This window comes from Dreissena polymorpha, chromosome 1 (genome assembly GCF_020536995.1).
Source record: "Dreissena polymorpha isolate Duluth1 chromosome 1, UMN_Dpol_1.0, whole genome shotgun sequence".
In the NCBI taxonomy this organism is placed as follows: Eukaryota; Metazoa; Mollusca; class Bivalvia; order Myida; family Dreissenidae; genus Dreissena; species Dreissena polymorpha.
The window spans coordinates 153,144,758-153,165,819 of NC_068355.1; the positions used below are offsets into that span (position 1 = coordinate 153,144,758).

Sequence of the window (21,062 nt, forward strand, 5' to 3'; positions counted from 1 at the left end):
AATGTTACGCATACAAATAATAAAAATAATCGTTAAAAATGTGACCTCGACGTGATTTTGCGCATGCAGCCTTCTGATCTGGAGTCAGACGCGCTACCGTTGCGCCACGATATATACCATTCACCGGAAGTGTGCAGACGTCATTTCGCGGGATTTTACAATTATTATTGGGATTGAAACATTAACTATAATCGCAGAGGATACCTTAATTTTCAGTTTTACGACTGCAATTTTATTCTTATGATATTGAACCTAGACCGCCGATTTTATTTAATAATGATCTGCCGAATTATATATATATATTTTTTTTATTCAATATAATACAATATAATATAATACACATGTATATATACAACATAGTGATTGTACAAAGCAATAAAGTTCAGACATGTTATACAAGATATGCTAATATGTAATTTTTTTTAAGAGAAAAGAAAAGAATAACAGAAGAATAGTTATGAAAAATGATGAGTTGTATAAAGTCGGAAGAAAGCATACTGGACTTGTGTGTTTTGTTGTATATTCACAATGATCTTATAAGATTGAAAAAAAAAACATACAAAAATATTTTAGAAAGATAAACTTACATTAGAGTGAAATGTATATAAGTGGACAAACATCATGAGAATTTAATCCGATTCCATTTTTGTTCAAAGTGTTGTAATGTGTCATTACTGAGGGCTATTTCTTTCTCAATCTGGACTTTAGGTTTAAGACTATGGATAAAACAATTAAAATTTGGTACTTGTTTTTTGAACTTCATGTTAAAGATAAACAATTTCATCATTATAAGAATAAAATTCACAATATTATTACAGTCTTTTGATTTCAATGAGTAAATTCCGAAACTTACATTTAAGAAAGATAGTTTAACGTTTAGTTGCTGTTGTTCAAGAAAAGATGTTAATTGATTCCAAATAGGCTGGATGTGTTTGCACTCCCAAAAAAGGTGTTCTATAGTTTCGATGTTTTCACTGCAGAAGTCACACAGATTTGAGTTAGATAATTTGCATTTAAAGAGATATTTATTTGTAGCTATACTTCTATGGATGTATTTATATTGAAAATTTCTCAGAGTGCTTTCAATAGTTGCTTTATATGGCATGGTAAATATGTGTTTCCAATTAAGTTCATGTACTCCGAAAAGGACTTGCCATTTATTTTGGGTTTTTGAGTTTTCTGTAGGGTTTTTAATTTGTAGTGTGTAAAATATTTTATTTGTTTTGTTTTTTCTTCCAAGTATATTTTCTACGAATGTTGTTTGAGTACATGGTGTATTATTTGTATTGTTTTCAGATTTAATATGTATAGGTATGCTTTTGATTAATGTGTAGTACTTTAGAAAATTATTTGAAGGTATTCCGTATATGTAGCATATATCATTAAAAGAGTAGAAATCCTTAATTCCGTAGTCATATAATTGGTCGACATATTTAATGCTTCGTTCAAACCAATCTTTATAGAAAAACGTCTTATTGTTTGAAGTTATGTCTTTATTGTTCCATAGAATAGTTTTACTGCTGGTTTGGGTTTCTAGATTATGAGTGACATCACTCCATGCTGATAGAACATCAGACAGAAATATGTTTTCGTTTGCAATTTCATGTAAGATAGTATTGCTGATGTTACATTCAAAGAGTAAGGAGTCACCATATTTTTTTAGGATTTTCTGATAGAATAATTTCCATTTACTCGTATTGGTATTATCTAGGTATCTTTTAACCCAGCTGCATTTGATTGCATTCAAGAATGAGTCAATGTTCGTTAATTGGATACCTCCCATTTTCTACAGATTGAATTAACTGAGTTCGTTTTATTTTATCAGGCTTACCGTCCCATATGAAATTAAATATTGCTGATTTTATATCGTTAATAATATCATTTGGTGGATTTGGGAGGACTGTTAATACATAAATTAATTTAGGAAGTGCAAACGTTTTCAATACTGTGTTTTTTCCGATAAGTGTAAGTTGACGGTGATGCCATGATTTTAAGCAGTTTTTAAAATTCTGTAATTTAGGTAGTATGTTTTTAAGAACTGTATCCTTTTCATTATTTGTGAAAGTAATTCCTAACGTTGTGGCTTCATCGGATGTCCAATTAAATTTCATTTCTTTTTTATATTGGACATTACTTTGTTTTAATTTACCTACTCGTATCACAGTACATTCACTTTTGTTTAGTTTCAGACCCGATGTCATTCCGTAAAGGGTTAGCGATTCTATTAGGTTATGGAAAGAATTGTAATTGTCGTTTAAAAAATAAGTTGCATCGTCAGCAAATAGGGACTGTTTGATTTCTTCGTCAGGTTCTAGTGATATGCCTTTTATGTGTTTATTTGATTGGATGTGATGTGATAGATACTCGACGCAGATAATAAATAGCGATGATGAGAGTGGACATCCTTGTCGAACCCCTCGTTCGATGTTAAAACTGTTTGAAAAGAAGCCATTGTTAATGATTAAACTGTTAATATCGGTATAGAATAGTTTGACCCATTGAATGAGACTTTCACCAAAGTTCATATTTTCTAAGCAAGAGAACATAAATGAATGATCAAGCGAATCGAATGCCTTTTCGAAGTCTGCAAAGAATATTAGACCAGGATTATTTGAATTGTTGAAATAGTTTATGCATTCTTGGATAAGACGAACGTTTTCACCAATGTAACGTCCTTTTATGAAACCAGATTGAGATCTTGAAATGATTGCTGGTAATATTTTTTTTATTCTGTTTGCTATACTTTTAGTTGCAATTTTATAATCATTGTTTAGTAAACTAATTGGGCGCCAGTTCGATAAGGATTCTAAGTTTTTCCCTGGTTTTGGAATGAGTGATATTATACCTTGTTTTTGAAGCTTATATAGTTAGGTTTTCATTATTATATGAATAGTTTAGTGATTTAATTAGATGTGTTTTGATATCATTCTAAAATATTTTATAAAACTCAATGGTGATGCCATCAGATCCTGGACTTTTGTTATTTTGCATTTCTTTTAGTGCTAAGCCACATTCATATTCATTTAGTAACCCGTCACACAATAGTTTTTCTTCTTGATTTAAAGCGTGATGTGTATTTTTGAAAAGGGTGTTATTTTCAACATTTTTTCGTTTATAGAGGGATTCGAAAAATAAACGTTGTTCTTCTAGTATTTGAGTTCTGTTTGTCATTGACTACTAATTTGTGTACAGTTTTTTGTTCACTTCTACGTTTTTCAATGTTTGCGAAGTATTATGTATTTTTTTCATTGTGTTCAACATGCTGTGCACGCGCTCTTAGTATTATTCTATTGAGATGTGTATAATAGATTCCATCTAATATTTGTTTGTTTAATGTTATTTCATTTTCAATGTCGGTCGTATCATTTGTGTTTTTGATGCAATTGTTTTTCAAGGGTTTCAATGGTTTTGATGGTTTCAGTTTCAAGTTTGTGTGTTTCTTTTTGTTTAAATGATGTGTATCTAATTGTTGTGTTACGTATATTTCCTTTAATTACTTTCCATAAGGTGTTTGGGTTTGCATCTTTATTATTTTGAACTGTATTTAATATTTCCTTTTTTATTTGTGTTTGATATTGTGTATCTAATAAGATGCTGTTGTTAATTTTAAAGTATCCTGGGCCTCTTTCAGGTTGTATATTGTGCAGCTTAAGTTCAACTAGAGAGTGGTCAGTCATAAATCCTGGTTTTATGTTACATGTGTCAATAATGTTGCAAAGAGATTCAGATATTAAAAAATAGTCTAATCTACAAAATAGTGCTGGTTTTGTGTTTGAGTGCCAGGTGAATTTGCTTTCGTTTGGATATATTGTACGCCATATGTCTATCATATTGTAGTTTTCATTTATGTTATTTAAAATGTTTCTATTTTTAGGATGAGTATAAAGGTTTCCCTTCTTTTTATCTAATAATGGGTTAAGAATAGTATTGAAATCACCACCGACTATAATGTTTTTATCTTGGTTATTATTTATAAAGGATTGTAATGTTTCGTAAAAAGTGGAATCATCTATGTTAGGGCCGTAAACGTTGATTAAGGTAGCGCACCTCTAATGGGCACATATCCAAATATAATCTAAGTAATTATTTTCTTAATCAGCATCATTTCACTGAACTTCATGCAAATTTGTAGGTAGGCTTTCCATGCTTTTTAAAAAAATATACCGATTTTTTCAAAACCACCCCCACGCTCGGCTTTGTCCAGTTTATTTTCACCCCTGGGGTATATAAAAGTTCCATAATTCATTCAAATTTCCAAATATGGGCATGCAGTTGGTGTGTACAGATGCTGTAAAGGTGTTTAAAGTTTATCAAGATGAAATAAGTATTCTTTTACAGACATTTATTTTTTACAAATTTTTACCTGTGGAAGAGCGCCATGAAATGTAAGTGATTTCAGCCAAGTAAAAATTGGGTCGGTTAAAAACAAAGTGTCATAAAATTCAAAATAGTATCATTTAAGTCATATTTTAAACTTAGTTTTTATAGAAACACTATATACAGCAAAAATACCAAGAAATAGACAGATTTACCGTTTACTTTTTGAAATAAAAATAAAAATGCAACATGCATGGTTCGTATTTTCAACAGTAAATTACCCAATTTCGCCATAACGTTGTTTTAATTTTAATAATTGAAGAATGTGCATAAAAATTGCAACATATTTAACAATAAATATAGCTTATATGCCATATTAAATAAAATTACGTTAGAAAATAAATAAAACGCGTCGCAAAAAAGTACACGTCGTCGGCAGGATTCGAACCTGCGCGGGAATATCCCAAATTATTTCTAGTCTATCGCCTTAACCACTAGGCTACGGCACCTAATAGTAGGCTCTTCAACCTTCGAAGAAATCGCGGGAAATCATTAGAGGTGCGCTACCTTAATGTTAATTGTGTTTCGTGTATTTTAATATCTATACTTGCTTGTCTACCAGTTATTATTTCGTTAAAGTTTTCAACTGTGATCCCTATAAATTTTTTTATTAGAAAGGCAATGCCTTGTTTATTAGTATGTTGTCCACTGAGATAGATGTCTCCATCTCATTCATCTTTTATGGTTTGTGCTAAAGTATGTGTTAATAACATTCTTGTAAAAGGCATATGCTATATTTTTTTCATCTAACCATTTGAAGATTTTTACGCGCTTGTCTTTATTGTTAAGCCCTTTTACATTCAAAGTACAAATTTTAATATTCATTTAATAAGATGGTTGAGTACATGATAATAATTAGAGTGTCTGTCCAGTTGTTTTTTATTATAAGACATAGGTCAATGAAAGTATTATATGTTTTGGTGTTTTGTGTAAAGGTGATGTGTATGTACAAATATAGTAAACATTTTATCTTGACATATACAATGGAATATCAGGAAAGAAAAAAAACACCAGAAAAAAGAACAAATTACACAAAAACAACAAACAATTGAAACGAAGAGAATTCTTTGTGTGCTTGTCCAGTTGCTTTTTATCACAAGACATAGATAATAGGTTTTCATGTAATATTAAGAGCCAGAGGGAGGTATGGGCAAGAATAAAAATTTATTTATGTAACTTACCAAGACTGGGTATGTGTGTGTACTCATGTGTTTTTACGTGTGTTGCTGCGTGTGTTGTGTGCATGTAATGTAAAAATATAATTAAAAAAAAGTTAAAAAAAGTGAGTGGGTCATTATTTGAAGGTAAGTGAAGTATGCATGTGTGTTTTGTGAGTTTTTGAAGTAAAATATTTTCTTTTACATGTTTGCACAATGCTTGCTAAAGTGATCTAATGAAAACAAAACTGACATATACTATACATGCTAGTATACTATACATGACATATTATAGACAAACGACTACAAATAAAATCTTAGCGTGTGGGTAACAAGTTGTTTACAGTGTAATACTATCAAATAAAAGATAATAATGTTGACAGGATGTTAACATAAAACAAAATATAATAAAAGGTAAAGAAAACAGTGAGTGAGTCATTGTTTGAAAGTTAATGAAGTATGCATGTGTGATTGTATTTAAAGTAAACATATATTCTTTTACATGTTTGTACAACGATTGTGTGAGCGATCAATGAAAAAACAAACTTGACATATACTATATATACCAGTATACTACACTATACATGACATAGTATAGACAAACGACAATAAACAAAACTTAACGTGCGTACTAACAAGTCGTTTACAGTGCAATACTATCAAATAAAAGACAATAATGTTGACAGGATGTTAACATCAAAATTAAATGTATCCATTTCTATAAGTAATCCATTTAGTATGAGAGTTGTTTGAAGGTTAGGTAACTTTACTTATTTTGCAATTTCAGCACGCATCAAAAGAGAGCAATGCTATATATGTATATAACAAAAACAGAGTATCAATTAAGTTGCCTAATTTCATCTGCAGGAAAGAAAACAACTTCAACAAGACTCTTCTAAGGAAAAAGACATGACATGTGCATTGTTGGTATATGCATTGATTGTCATATAAAGATACATTATCTAATACATTAATCCCCTAGATTAGAGATAAGTTTATATCTACTTTATAACAACAGTCTTAAACGGTTAAGAAAACATCTTATTATTATTATTTACTAAATAATATTTAGTAAATATCCGTGAATGTGTTACTTTCAAGTATACAAAACATAATTATAGGGCGTATTTAATTGTTTGTGGCATTTTCACTAAAATTATAAATTTGTAACGTTAATAAATAGCGAACTGAGTACCGTTCTACCAGATATTCAGAAAGTGTTCTGTTAATATTCTTCATTTAGCCAATTTGGGCGAGGGTCGCCGTTGGACGACACAACATATTTTTTTTTATTATTTAAGGGTCCTTTTCACAGATTTTGGCATGTATTGAAGTTTGTCATTAAATGCTTTATATTGATAAATGTAAACATTGGATCTAAAAAGCTCCAGTATAAATCAAGAATAAAATTAAAGAAAAAAATGTACCCCTCAACTGGGCTCGAACCACTGCATGACCCCTGGAGTAAAAGTCTTTCGCTTAGACCACTCGGCCATCCGTGCTCATACAATAAGTGATGTATTTTATACTTTATATAAGCAATCATCGGTGTGTCTCAAAATATAACGACGACAAAACTCCCCAAATTATTCAATCGTTTGGGGTTGCAACGCTTTATTATTTTCAGGTTTTTAAATCGCCAACAGATGCATAAAATGGATATTTTTAGAGCACGGCAAATGTTCAGTCTTACTGTTTCCTCATAAATATCATAACTACAACGAAAATGTGCGGATCTGAAACATTTTTTTTATTTTGTCAATTTTGTCTGTGCTTGGTCCGTTACTTTTTCTTCTCTTTGACTTACCTTGAAATCTATTACTTCTCAAGTTCGCTTATTTGCAGATGACACTGCCGTATACCTAACAATCAACAATATGCATGGCTGCCATACTCTACAAAAAGAACTAGATAAACTAATGAAATGGGAACATCTTTGGGACATGGAGTTCAACCCAAGTAAATGCCAAGTTTTAAACATAACCAGAAATAAATCAAAATTCTCTTAATTACAGGCTTCATGGACAAATATTAGAAACTGTTGACACTGCAAAATACTTAGGTGTGAACATTTCAAACGACCTTTCCTGGAACACCTATATAAATAGAATTACAAATAACGCTAATAAATCTCTTGGTTTTCTCCGCAGGAACATACAGACAAGAAATTCCAACATTCGCCAGCTCGCATACAAGACCATAGTTAGACCACAGGTTGAATATGCTTCTTCCGTATGGAGTCCTCACACATTACATTATATACAAAAAATGAAAATGTACAGTGTCGAGCAGTCCGCTGGGTCAAGCATAACTATTCCTCGTACGACAGTGTCACTTCCAGGCAGCATGAACTTAGTTGGCAGACCCTACAAGACAGACGAAATGGTACTAAATTATTTATTTTTTCGAAATTGTTCAATGTTTAGTTGCTGTGCCCCTACCATCATATATCGAGCGACCCACCAAATTCACTCGTCACATGCACCCCCTCTCCTACAGACAGATCCATACCACTGCAAATTATTATAAGTTTTCATTTTTCCCAAGCGCTATTGTGATGTGGAACAACCTCCCTGCCACTACAGTGTTACATCCTGATCTTGAAGGGTTTAAGCGGTCCCTGCTTTCCCCTTCTGCCCCTTGAACTCCGGGAGACATGTTTTTATCAGTTTTTAACCTTAAATCACTTCACCTTATAATAAATCTTATACTTTTACCCTTTACACTTTTAACACTTTAAGCTGCACTGTCTGCGCACCTGTCAATAATACCCATAAGGGGAGTTAGACAGTATAGATAGATAGATACATAGATAGATTTACCAAAACGTGAAAATGCCCCTATTAAATATCTTTCGTTGGTATTGCACTATTGATCACTAGTCCATCTAAACGTACTCCCAGAGTCTTTGGTAGTTTTTGCTATGGTGGCTCTGGGACCCTTTGGGTTATAAAGCTGAGAGTTGAATAATTGCAACTACCTTGACCACTTACAATATTATGCCTTTTACAGCAGTTGAACATGGGTCCTCGTCGAGCTTTCTAATGTGCCCTATGTTGGCCATATATGGCCATTTACAGCCATATTTTTAAAACCGGGGTATAATATTCCATACAGTACTGCTTCATTATAGAAGATGGCCTCTATAATCAGGACTGATAGCTGTGACTGCGAGATTATTAATTCCAAGCTAAACTCCATTCAAAGTCTTAATTGAGATATACAACTCGAATTTGAATATTTTCCTTATCTAGGAGGAACAAGTTTCCAGGCCAAACTTCCTCGCCCCCCCCCCCAGCCCAAATGTTTACCTGGTTAAGGATCCCTATCTACAATTTTTCTCAACATAAGCTTTAGTGTTGATATATATTGCCTTGAGGTTTTCAGTCAATCGTACAGATAAATGACAACAACTGAGTTTGACCAATAAACACAATAATCCTATCAGACCAATGAACACAATAATCCTAACAATATTCTTAAAGTCAAGCCAACAGTCCTATCAAATTTCAAGAACTAGAAGTTGAAGAGTTGTGTTTTAAAAACCTCAATAATGGAATCACGTATCGTTGAACAACACAAAATTTCCATGTTGGATAGTTTATCGAAACCATGTAGATAGTAATACAAGTATTTAAAAACAAGAGAAGTGTTTGTCAGAAACAAAATGCCCCCTATTGCGCCACTTTGAAATAAAATTTCAATATATCATTTGGCAGGTTTATAAATTATCACCATTTTAAAGCTTGTTACTTCCCTTGGATTGTATTTTTTGACTTTTGACTTTGCAGGATGACCTTGACCTTTCACCACTCAAAATGTGCACCTTCATGAGATACATGTACACATGCACCCAAATATCAAGTTGCTATCTTCAATATTCAAAAATTTATTGCAAAAGTTTAACCAAGGTTAAAGTTTGTGACACACACAATGAATGAATGACAGACAGACAGACAGGCCAAAAACAATATGCCCCGGAACTTTTGATCTGGGGGCATAAAAAGCACCATAAACATTGCCATGTTACAAAGAGTTATCAAGAGTATACTAATATGAAACAAGGGCTGTTTGTAAAACATGCATGCCCCCCATATGGGCTGTCCGTTGTACTGGCAGCCATTGTGTGAATACGACTTTTGTCGCTGTGACCTTGACCTTTGACCTAGTGACCTGAAAATCAATAAGGGTCATCTGCAAGTCACGATCAATGTACCTATGAAGTGTTATGATTCTAGGCAAAAGCGTTCTTGAGTTATCATCCGAAAATCATTTTACTATTTCAGGTCACCGTGACCTTGACCTTTGACCTTGTGACCTCAAAATCAATAGGGGTCATCTGCGAGTCATGATCAATCTACCTATGAAGTTTCATGATCCTAGGCATATGCGCTCTTGAGTTATCATCCGAAAATCATTTTACTATTTCGGGTCACCATGACCTTGACCTTTGACCTAGTGTCCTGAAAATCAATAGGGGTCATCTGCGAGTCATGATCAATCTACCTATAAAGATTCATGAACCTAGGCATATGCGTTCTTGAATTATCATCCGAAAATCATTTTTCTATTTCGGGTCACGGTGACCTTGACCTTTGACCTAGTGACCTCAAAATCAATAGGGGTCATCTGCGAGCCATGATCAATCTACCCATGAAGTTTCATGATCCTAGGCGTATGCGTTCTTTAGTTATCATCCGGAAACCATTTTACTATTTCGGGTCTTGTGACCTTGACCTTTGACCTAGTGACCTCAAAATCGATAGGGGTCATCTGCGAGTCATGATCAATCTACCCATGAAGTTTCATGATCCTAGGCGTATGCGTTCTTGAGTTATCATCCAGAAACCATTTTACTATTTCGGGTCACCATAACCTTGACCTTTGACCTAAAAATCAATAGGGGTCATCTGCAAGTCATGATCAATTTACCGATGAAGTTTCATGATCCTTGGCCCAAGCGTTCTTGAGTTATCGTCTGACAACCACCTGGTTGACGGACGGACGGACGGACGGACCGACCTACCGACCGACCGACATGAGCAAAGCAATATACCCTCTCTTCTTCAAAGGGGGGCATAATAAAATTTGCGATAGAACTTATGTTCAAGATTGTTTGGGTGTAAATGTATTCTGTGTAGTACACCTGGATGGTTTGCATCAACAAGACATTTCAACATGGAGAACAGGAATAATTAAAACACTTCAGATAAAGATACATTATTTGCATACAACATCATCCCTGTACTTATTTCTTGATATTACCTTATACTTTTCAACACTTACATTATCAGTTTGGTTGTCATAAATGTACACAAAGTTTGGAAATGTGTGTGAGTTATTATGCAGTCATGCATATAATTGAACTTTAGCTCTGTTGGTAAAATCCCCACTATTCAACTTGGTGCATGTGAATTTGGATGAAAACAGCCAATATACCAGTGGGTTTTCCGCCAGGTACTCTGGTTCCCCCCACAGCACAAAATCCATAACAAACTGAATGGAATGTTTTCAGTAAAATAACTCGCTGTTAATTCTATGGGTAATTCAACAATCATCCCAAATGCTGACAGTTTAGGAATTTAATAAGTAAGGAGTGCTAGACTTAAGTGCATAATTCATATCCCTAAACAACACACCTTTCAATTGACTAACTTCCTTTTGAGTAATAAATTGTAATATATAAGCATTTACATCAAGCAATAGTGTAGGCCCTGTATTGTCTGTATGTTTGAATAAGTGTTCACATGCCACCGTCTCAACGAGACTTCATAGACAGGTAAAATTAGGACCATCCTGGATCCTCAAATAATTTCAGCCTCTGAGACATAAGAACCTCATAACATTTTAAATACACACTGAAACAAACTCTGGTTAAATTCTTTTTCAATCGATGTAAAACCTCATAAAACAATTGTGACACATTTAAGGGGAACAAAACTGAACATGTCTACTGATATCTGTACTTTTGTTAAACTAACATGTACGGTATCCAAATTTTGTCACAAATAGTCACAACACCTTCCTAGCTTGTGTTATATATTTATTTATTCCAATTAAAATATTAGTATCAGGGTGCAGGATCAAGTGTGGGGTTTCCAACTGAAATTTAATGGATATAAAGACAAAGATAAGTGGTGCATTATTTCAAATAAATAAAAACAGGTTTTCTTAAGAATTTCAAATAGTGAATAAAAGACAGTTTTATAGCTGCTTATGGCAATATGAAATACATCAGAATTACTTTTTAATAAGTCTGTCTTTTTGGCCCAAAATTTGATCTATACTGCATTCATGTATACAGTTATGCAGCCCCCATTCAACATTTTGGCACAAATTTCAGGCGTATTTAAGGGTTTACTCTATAATCTTAAGATAATGGAACAAAGTGCGAGAAAAGCTATCTTTTATGCATTAAAGATTTTTGCAAAGGTATTTCAATAACGTGAGGTATTTGTAAAAACTACATTTCTTAACGGTGTGTTTACATTCTTTCCAGCTAGTGTAAACCCCTGAAAACTCTGTTGAATCTGATTGGTTAACGATAAACAAAACTGGCATGTTCTTTTTCATAAAATCATTTATTGCTAAATGTGTGATATTCAAGGGAATCATTAAATTGTATCTTATATTACTTGAAACACAGTTGGCATTGGTCTACTATGTATATTTTACATACATACACACAATGTACACATCTATAATGTAGAAGGTTAGTGTTGGCCCTTGGAATGTAATTTGTTATTACCAAATAATAAATTACCATAATTTCAACCGAAAACAAACACAACATAAATACATTTGTTATCAAAAAGAGAATCATGTGTCTCTGTTTCATGGTTTCTTGTCAAAACGAAAGAAAGTACCAATATATTGTACTAGGGTACATCAATGAATCACAAATTTAAACATATTTTTATATTTTGTACAAATTGTTAAAAAATATATAAGAATAAATATAAATAAGATACGCATGTATTTATGATTTCTTTGATTTCTTTAACAAATACTTTTCATAATGAAGTGGGTACCAATTACTACACAGTTGTCTGTACAAAAAGCTAACAGTAGGTCGTAACTATTTTTGAGCATTATTTGCCTATAACAGTAAGATAGACATTATGCATATTGCAAAAACTATGTTGAAGCCTCACACAAATAAATCTGCACACTACTTTGACAAACAATACATAAACAGATGCAACAAATATATTGTAAAATAGATAAAAATGTAATTTTTATTGGTCAAATGTGTAGAATACCAAATTGAACACATATCTGGTGTTTTATTTTTTAAGTTATTCAAATAGACGGACTTATATGTCTTTCAGTGATATATTTGCAATTACTTGCATGATCATTTCTTACTTACATAACTTCCATGTACTCAATAAAAACAATGTCAAGAATGTACATTATGGCACAAAATGTTTCAAAGAACAAGACCTGAAACTGATATGAAATATGATATATGCAATTTTGTTTTTTGTTGCCATTTATTTTATATCAATAAAATATTTATAGGTGAACTCAATCTGAAGTCCTTAAAAACATTCAAAATGTTAACAATTAAAGGTATCATCTATGCATTACTTCTCAGGTTGTATGAAAAATTCAAATACAAATACAAAATGGTTCAAACTTTGGGTTGAACAAGAGATGTGTTTGTCAGAAACACAATGTACCCTATTGCGCCTCTTTGAAATAAAATTTCAATAAATCATTTGGCAGGTTTAGAAATTATCTCCCTTTTTAAGCTTATTACTTCCCTTGGATTGTACTTTTTTACTTTTGACCTTAAAGGATGACCTTGACCTTTCACCACTCAAAATGTGCAGCTTCATGAGATACACATGCATGCCAAATATCAAGTTGCTATCTTCAATATTGCAAAAGTTATGGCTAATGTTAAAGTTTTCGGACAGACGCACAGACTGATAGACAGACGGTCTGATGGACAGTTCAACTGCTATATGCCACCCTACCGGGGGCATGAAAAGAAATGGATATGGTTGACAAATAACAATTAATGGTCTAAAAATGCTTTATCAAGAATTAATAAACTCTGTTTACTGTTTCCATTCCCAAACTACATATTTTTTAATTACATATTATCAAATATTGATCGATTACAACATGAGATACAAATAAACCACCTTGAATCATTACAATTCAACCTTCTTCTTTGCTTGGAGCTTGGCAACACTGAAGGTAGACAGAATATTCAACCTGTCGCTTAACTGCTCTTTCTTTTTATCGCTTAGTTTCCCCGAACGCAACTTTTCTAGACGGTCAATTTCAGAATCTACAAAGTCATCTCCCTTCTCTATGACCTTTTGCATAGTCTTCACATACATCTCTGCAGACAGCTTCTCCCATTCCTTTGACAGCGTGCTTTCAAGACCCTCAGCTTTTGACACCAATTCTTGCTTGCCAGCTGCTGTAGCTTTGAAAAACTGCTTTACAAGCTCATCATACTTCTCCAAACATGCTGGCAATCCAATCCAAAGGCCTGAGAAGAAAACAAATTGGTTGAAATCTAGCTCACTTTATCTCTTTTTTTTAACAAAATAAGAAACTTAATCAATCTTACATGCAAGACAGATTTTGGCAAGACAGTTCTTCTGTTGAGGGTATTTTCCCCAGCGCCCCACTCCCAATATGAGACCATATGTCCCGACATTCGAAAAAAAGTATGTTCTATAAGTTCACTATAAATTTCTCTATTTGAGCTCTGGCTTTAATTTACCATTGATTATCCCTTTATTGCCCCTTTACAAACCACATCTTCTACAGGAGTGCACCAGTGTTGTTTTTTTAAAACCTTTTCAACGATTTATCAGCAAATTATTGATTTCATCACGCATTCACAACATGGTGTTTTTACAATAGGGGCCCCTAATTGCTATTGATAGATGCATCGAAGTGAAATACAAGCCAACTGCTTTTGTATATTTTTGCCCAATCAAGTCCAAAGATACTATTACCAAGGCCAAAGCTACTATTACTATTACACGGGATTCTGTGAATTATACCACCCGAGTCTAAAATCCTGTCATAATACCGATTTTGTATAGGGCACAATCTAAATTTAGAGTTAGTTGATGATTGTTTGAATACAGACAGTGCAAGATGTGGGCACATTGCGTTAAACAATTGACAAGTGTTAAATTGGGGCTTCTGTCACGATTGGATGTCAAATAGAAGAATGCTTCACATTTCACTTCACGGAGTCATCCCTGTAGTGCACATGTATGTTTACTTCTGGAAAATGGAAAACGTTTGTGTTCATGAAATTCTTAAACACATTTATCATCAATATTGGCCACAATTTATTTGTTTTTGTAAGTAATATTCCGATTAATGACTATAGTTAAGGTAGGATGATTGATTTTTTGGGGTGTCACGCATTTGTTTAAATGTTTCGACATGTTTCATGGAATAAGGACCTACAAAATTTGGGCTGTATGAATAAATGCACATTATACTATGCAATTAAACGTGATGAAAATAACTTTTGAATTAAATATGTTTCTTTAAAAAAAAGCAAAAATGACGTACCAGATTCTTTCATAATGAACTTTTTAATATCATCAGCATCCTTCTCATCTCCGTCATATCTGATAGGTTTCTCTTGTCCCTGTAGGAACAGCAGGTAGGTGGGGTGGTCTTCCTTCTTGATTGGAATGCTGTATCTCTCAGCTAGGTCCACATTCTCTTTATCACCATAATCTGACAAACAGATGCAAATCATCAATGTATATAAAAATCACACATTTCTAGTTATAAGGTTGAAATATATTTGTTTGTGGCACTCACGAGTAGAATAGTGAACACTACTAAAGATATTAAAGCAACAAAAACACATTTTGTATTACTAATTAGTCTTAATCAGGTGCAACATAACTTACATTCTTTATTAGCATGAGCAAAACAGATTAATATTAAACAGGCATTTCACAAGACACAATTTGATGATTTATTCTCAGATCCAGCTTTAAAAATGGAAAATAATTTCAATTGTGCATACATTTTATATCATTAACAGCCTATTACTAATTTCTTTACAAATTTTTGAGACATGTACCAAAGATTTACCTGCAACATGCACTTCAGCTATCAGAAGGTCTTCTTGACTGGCACATGCTTCAGCCACTTTCTTGAATGCATCCTGTTTATCACCATATGGGTAGGTCTCGTCAAATTTCACCAGCACAACCTTGTGCTTTCCAACTATCTAAAAAGTATAGTTAAAAACAAAATTATACCAAAATGATGCTTTAATCTTGATGTAATTACTATTGCTTGGTCTGTATGATTAAATTCTTTATTTAGCTGAACTGTACAATATCACATCACAAGGGTCATTCTTTGCTCTTAGCGCACTTTGCAATGGCTCATTGCACTGGCAAAGCAAGGCACTAATAGAAAGGTCTACAATTATAAGGATTTGGGCGGCAAAATAGTAAAATATTTGAGTGAACAACAACTTTTCATGAACTAAGATAAAGAGGTCTAGGTTATTTTAGTTAATCCTTCACTTGACCCCTGATGAATAAACTTCCCAGAAAGAGGACTGATCTTATGATGGCAAAATACACAGAATGATACCCCATGATTCGGACAGAATTTTCGTACACTATTAATTAAATGTCAGATGACAGACACATTTGACTCTCATCTTGCGAAACTGGGTCATATGTTACATGCATATTTATGCAGTCGGGTCAGGAGCTACTCTGTCCACTATAAAGTCATGTATAGCTTTGTGGTCTCATAAGTGGAGCTCCATTGGTCATTGTGGGAACATCTTGAATGTACCCTGGGTACTCTTAAGTATACTTAAATGTACCCCTGGTATGGACAATATACTGAAGCCTACACAGGAATTCTATAGCTAAATTGGTCATTGTCGGCTAATTTTTTTGAAATTAATTATGTTCATATTTATGTCAATATTTAGTTAAATGAACTCTATATTCTCAAAACTCCTACTCAAAAAATCATGTTGCGGCAGGTTTTGTTCAAAGAGAATTTTGTTTGGTATTTGGTAGCGCATTTAACAAAATCATATTTTGGGCCGGAATAAACCTCAGGTACAGTCAAAATTGGCTGGGTATATGTTAGTATATTTTCCGTACATTTAAGAGTACTTAAGAGTACCCAGGGTACATTTAAGCAGTATCTGAACCGACAATGACCAATCAAGCATTAGTGCACAGGGTATTAGCTGACAAGCCTGTGCAAATGTGAAGACAAGTCTGTAGCTATCCAGGCCGCAGAGCATGATAGGGCACACATGGCTTTTTTCTTCATTAAGGGAAAAGTCTGGCCTTACATTTTGGGGACAAAATTATAGCCAAAACTGAAATAGAAGGGAAAAAAACAAGCATAAGACCCATTTTTGCATGCTGTGGGTCATAAGTTAAGTGTTCTGTTAGATTTGAATTCTATCCAAGAACTGTTCATACATGTACTTTTACTCCTAAAATAATGGAATAACGTTGATTGAAACAGCAATCTGCCCAGAGGTTAATCTGAGGAGTGCAGTAAGAACCAGCCCATACCATAGCTGGTTGAGCATTTTAATTGTTTAATTTCAATAAGCCCTATCTATATGCCATAAAGAGTGAATACAGTGTGTTTTTTTATAAGCACGTGCTTTAGTCTTTGACGGAACCATAGGGACCCGGCACACAAAAAACCATATGATATATAATTGAGACTATATAGACTATGGACAGAACCGCATTTTTAACATAACATTGTTAGTGTTTTGTAACCTTGCAACATGAAGAACATTCTGGACATCAATGTCTAAGACTTAAGAGAATAAAAGTTGAGTTTTCCACTGCAATACCTTGTCAAATACTCCAGAATTGAGTTGCACAGAACCTTTTACGTTTTCACCCAAAACTGCATTAAAAATAATGCACAACGCAGTGAATAACACGACTGTCAGCTTGCCGTCCATGTCTGTCTTTTCTGTTGATGATGTGGACCAATCAAAACACACAGCACACTATTTTTACAAAGTTGACGATTGGCTTCTTTTGACCTCTAACTTCAATCGCAAATTCTCGGCCCTTTCCGTCAAACATCGGATAAGTACCTCGAAGGAGATAGTATGAATACACATTTCGGAAGCGGTATTGTGGTCTACCTACGCGGGCCTACGCGAATCAAAATTACATAGTAAAAACAAACATGGCCGGTTTTGCGAGTTGTTTACATTTTGCAAAGATGAAAATGGGGATTTTCTATGCTCTGAAGCCAGAGCAAGTACAAACTCTACAGGAATTATGGACGCCATCGTTGTTATTGTTTTTGTTGTTGTAACATTCTTAGAATGGTATCACGTGGGCGGACTACTTTCAACCCGTATTTCTCCCGAGTCCGATTATAATAATCTGCGAGGGGTACCGAATGCTCTAACTTGACACGGAAATTTTCGATTAGTTCAATTTTCTTGTAGAATGGTTCTCGGTTCAAATGATATTACAAGACTCAAGTGGGATACCATGAATATGTGACTTCCGTAAACAAACTTGATTAAACCGTGGAGTCTAGAATGGATCCTTTTATTTTGCTATATAGGATACCACTAAAGTTGGCCGTAAAAAGGCGGCCTCACCGCAAAGTAGTCGTATTTCCAAGATGTCTGTCAAGTCTGTCAAAGAATGCTGAAGGGAACGAATTTTTCTCGACGGTCCAGAATGGGCTAAAGATTAAATAAAATTATAAGAGTGAAGCGAATTGTCGTCAATTGAATTGGAACTAAAAACTGTTGCGAAAATTCAGGTAGGCTAAAAATAAAAAGTCGTTTAAAAGCTGATGAATCTTTCTATTATAAATGTTTTCATGTCATTTTAAATACATAATATTGATGAATCAAAGCAACACAAATTGGTTATAAAATGTAATAAATTAAAGATTCAGGCACAGGGATGCCTTGTGGTCAAAGTTCTTTGCTGAAGGCCTGTATGTTAAAAGGTAAAGCTATGTTTTGCACGGTCACACGCGTACCCCATACATGCCATACATCTCGGCGGGACAGTCCCGCTTTTGGGCCCTTTGTCCCGCCGTCCCGCCATGAGACGATTTGTCCCGACATTCATAAAAAAACGATGTAAGGTGTATAGGTTCCCAATAAAATTCGCTATTCAAGCTCTGTTTCGCTAACACTTAACACCGCTAATCCCTTTATTGCCCTCCAATTAACAATACGATTCTACTTATCGTGTGTACCAGTGTTGTTTATGACACCTTATCAGCGATTTATCGGCTAATTATTGATTTCATCAGGCATTCACACCATGGTGGTCTTCAAGATAGTGGTCGCTTATTGCTATCGATAGTTTTATTATAATGAAATAAATGTTGAAAATGTGTTTATTTTGTATTTGTTTGAAACGGTTTACAAAACAATTGTTTTGTAAAATTAACGCTACGTCATAAATGAGTCTTTTACATTCAATGTTTAGTTCCAATATAGCGGGATATTCCGAATGTGCAATATACCAAAATCGCAACAAACAGTCCAATAAGTGATACCCATCCTGTCTAGTGTAATTGTAATAAAAACAACGAGCTGCTATGCATGACAGTTTGACCCTACTCCAATTAAGCTAAAAACAATGAGGTGCTATGCATGACAGTTTGACCCTACTCCAATTAAACCGCGGCAATTGACAAGTAACAAACTGCGCATGGACACATGCTTAAAAAAACATCGCAACAAACAGTAAAAGAGTTACCCATCTTGTCTTGTGTTATTGTAATAAAAACAACGTGTTGTTATTCATGACAGTTTGACACTACCCCAATACAGTGCCTGACAATTCACAATTCAGTTTAATCTGTGTATATAGGAAGAAAACAAAATACGGAAATGTGTACGGCCGCGCATTCCGTGTGTAACTGATGTCACTGTTCGGTAGATAGTGTACTGTAACCCGTACTTTCAGTCAACTGGATAGCCTCCCCTGCGTTAATGTTTGCCATTGAAATTAATATAATGAGTATTGTTGTCGTAATGTTCTAGATTTTGTACTCTTAAACAGATGAATATTATCTTCGTTGTTTGCTATTATCTAATTTAATAAAACTGTTATTGTTATGTTTAAGATTTCATGCTTCATATCAGATGTTTTATGTCTTGAATAAAAGTATCAAGAGTTTTTGTTAGTACTATACTGACTATAGTAAATGTGGAATGATAGATCGTTTTAGGTGTCCTGCTTTTTGGTCAAATGTCCCGACAATTTTTTATGGAATGTCCCGCTTTGGACCTAAAAAATTATGGCATGTATGGCGTACCCCCATTTTGGCATTTGTGAATATATTAAAACAGAGTGACTGAGTCTGCAGTTAATTACTTATAGCCACACAACTTATTTGACATAGTAAATTTAATTATAAATAAGATACATATTTTATCTATGCAAATTATAATATATATGGTGGTTACAAGGTAGAAATCCATTTTGTTTGTGGTTAAAAACTTCAAAATAATCGCATTTGTCAAAATGGACGTATACAATTTACATATAGAGCAGTTCATTGTTATTGTTTTGATTTTTGCACATGCGCAATGCACTGGTAGGCAAAAGCATGGGTTATAGTAGCGCAAAACATATGGATAACGACACTTGTTTAGTAAATGAATCGGAAAGAAGGTCCGAAAAAACAACACCTAAATAATATTTCAAAAATATAATATTTAGTGCAAAAAGAATTTATTAATACATTTATTTGCATCTTAAAACAATGCGTCATAAGTATCAAAGTAAAGATTGTCTGAAGACTGAAAGACCGGCAATTTGACACAACAAAGAGCTCTATAATGTATTAGCGGTATTATTTTTTGCATAAAAGCTTCAATAAATTACAATAATAATACATCTAATTATAAAATAATAATTATCAATGGCATCAGTACGCTAGTGTGATAAAAATGAGTGATAGAAAGTGTAAGGGGTGCTTTGAAAATGTACTTCAAAGCCCTATTATAAGCAAAGTGCATGACGGTATTTACATGTTATTTTAATTTTGATGGGTTTTGTACAGAGAATGACACTATTGAGGAAAATTAACATACAGCTGAAAAACACAACTTTACATGATGCGAATTGAACTGTGTATTCATGTATATTGAAAACTTGTTACTAGTAGTATGCGTGACACATATTTAACATTTTAACACACATATATCTATATACATATTGTTTTATTATTATTTTTTGAAAACATTATTTACCCCCGTTGGTGTTAAGCGTAATTTCTTGTTTTTATGATGTCGTTCGTGCATTGCTGTAACATTAAATCATCATACAGAATCATTCAGAATGACGTGGTTTTAATTAACTGATACCCGCTAAATACGTTAAATGTTTTCTACGTAAATTATATACTTATTGAATACTTTATTTTTTATAAATGAAACGGGCTAATATCTTTACTGCTTACAATTTCTGATAATCCATATTGGACATGACTTTTAATTTGTACAATATGTAACATATCTAT

The 21,062-nt window shown here is 33.5% G+C and overlaps 1 protein-coding gene across 1 annotated transcript; it reads right to left on the reverse strand.

Annotated features, from left to right (window-relative positions):
• Positions 1-12,096: 12,096 nt before the first annotated feature.
• On the reverse strand, positions 12,097-17,561 carry LOC127856401 (endoplasmic reticulum resident protein 29-like). The gene is made up of 4 exons (XM_052392581.1): positions 17,395-17,561; positions 15,633-15,771; positions 15,096-15,266; positions 12,097-14,046 (listed from the first exon to the last, which is right to left on the reverse strand). The coding sequence occupies exons 1-4, from the start codon at positions 17,506-17,508 to the stop codon at positions 13,700-13,702; spliced, it is 771 nt and encodes a 256-aa protein (XP_052248541.1). The 5' UTR covers positions 17,509-17,561; the 3' UTR covers positions 12,097-13,699.
• Positions 17,562-21,062: the final 3,501 nt, after the last annotated feature.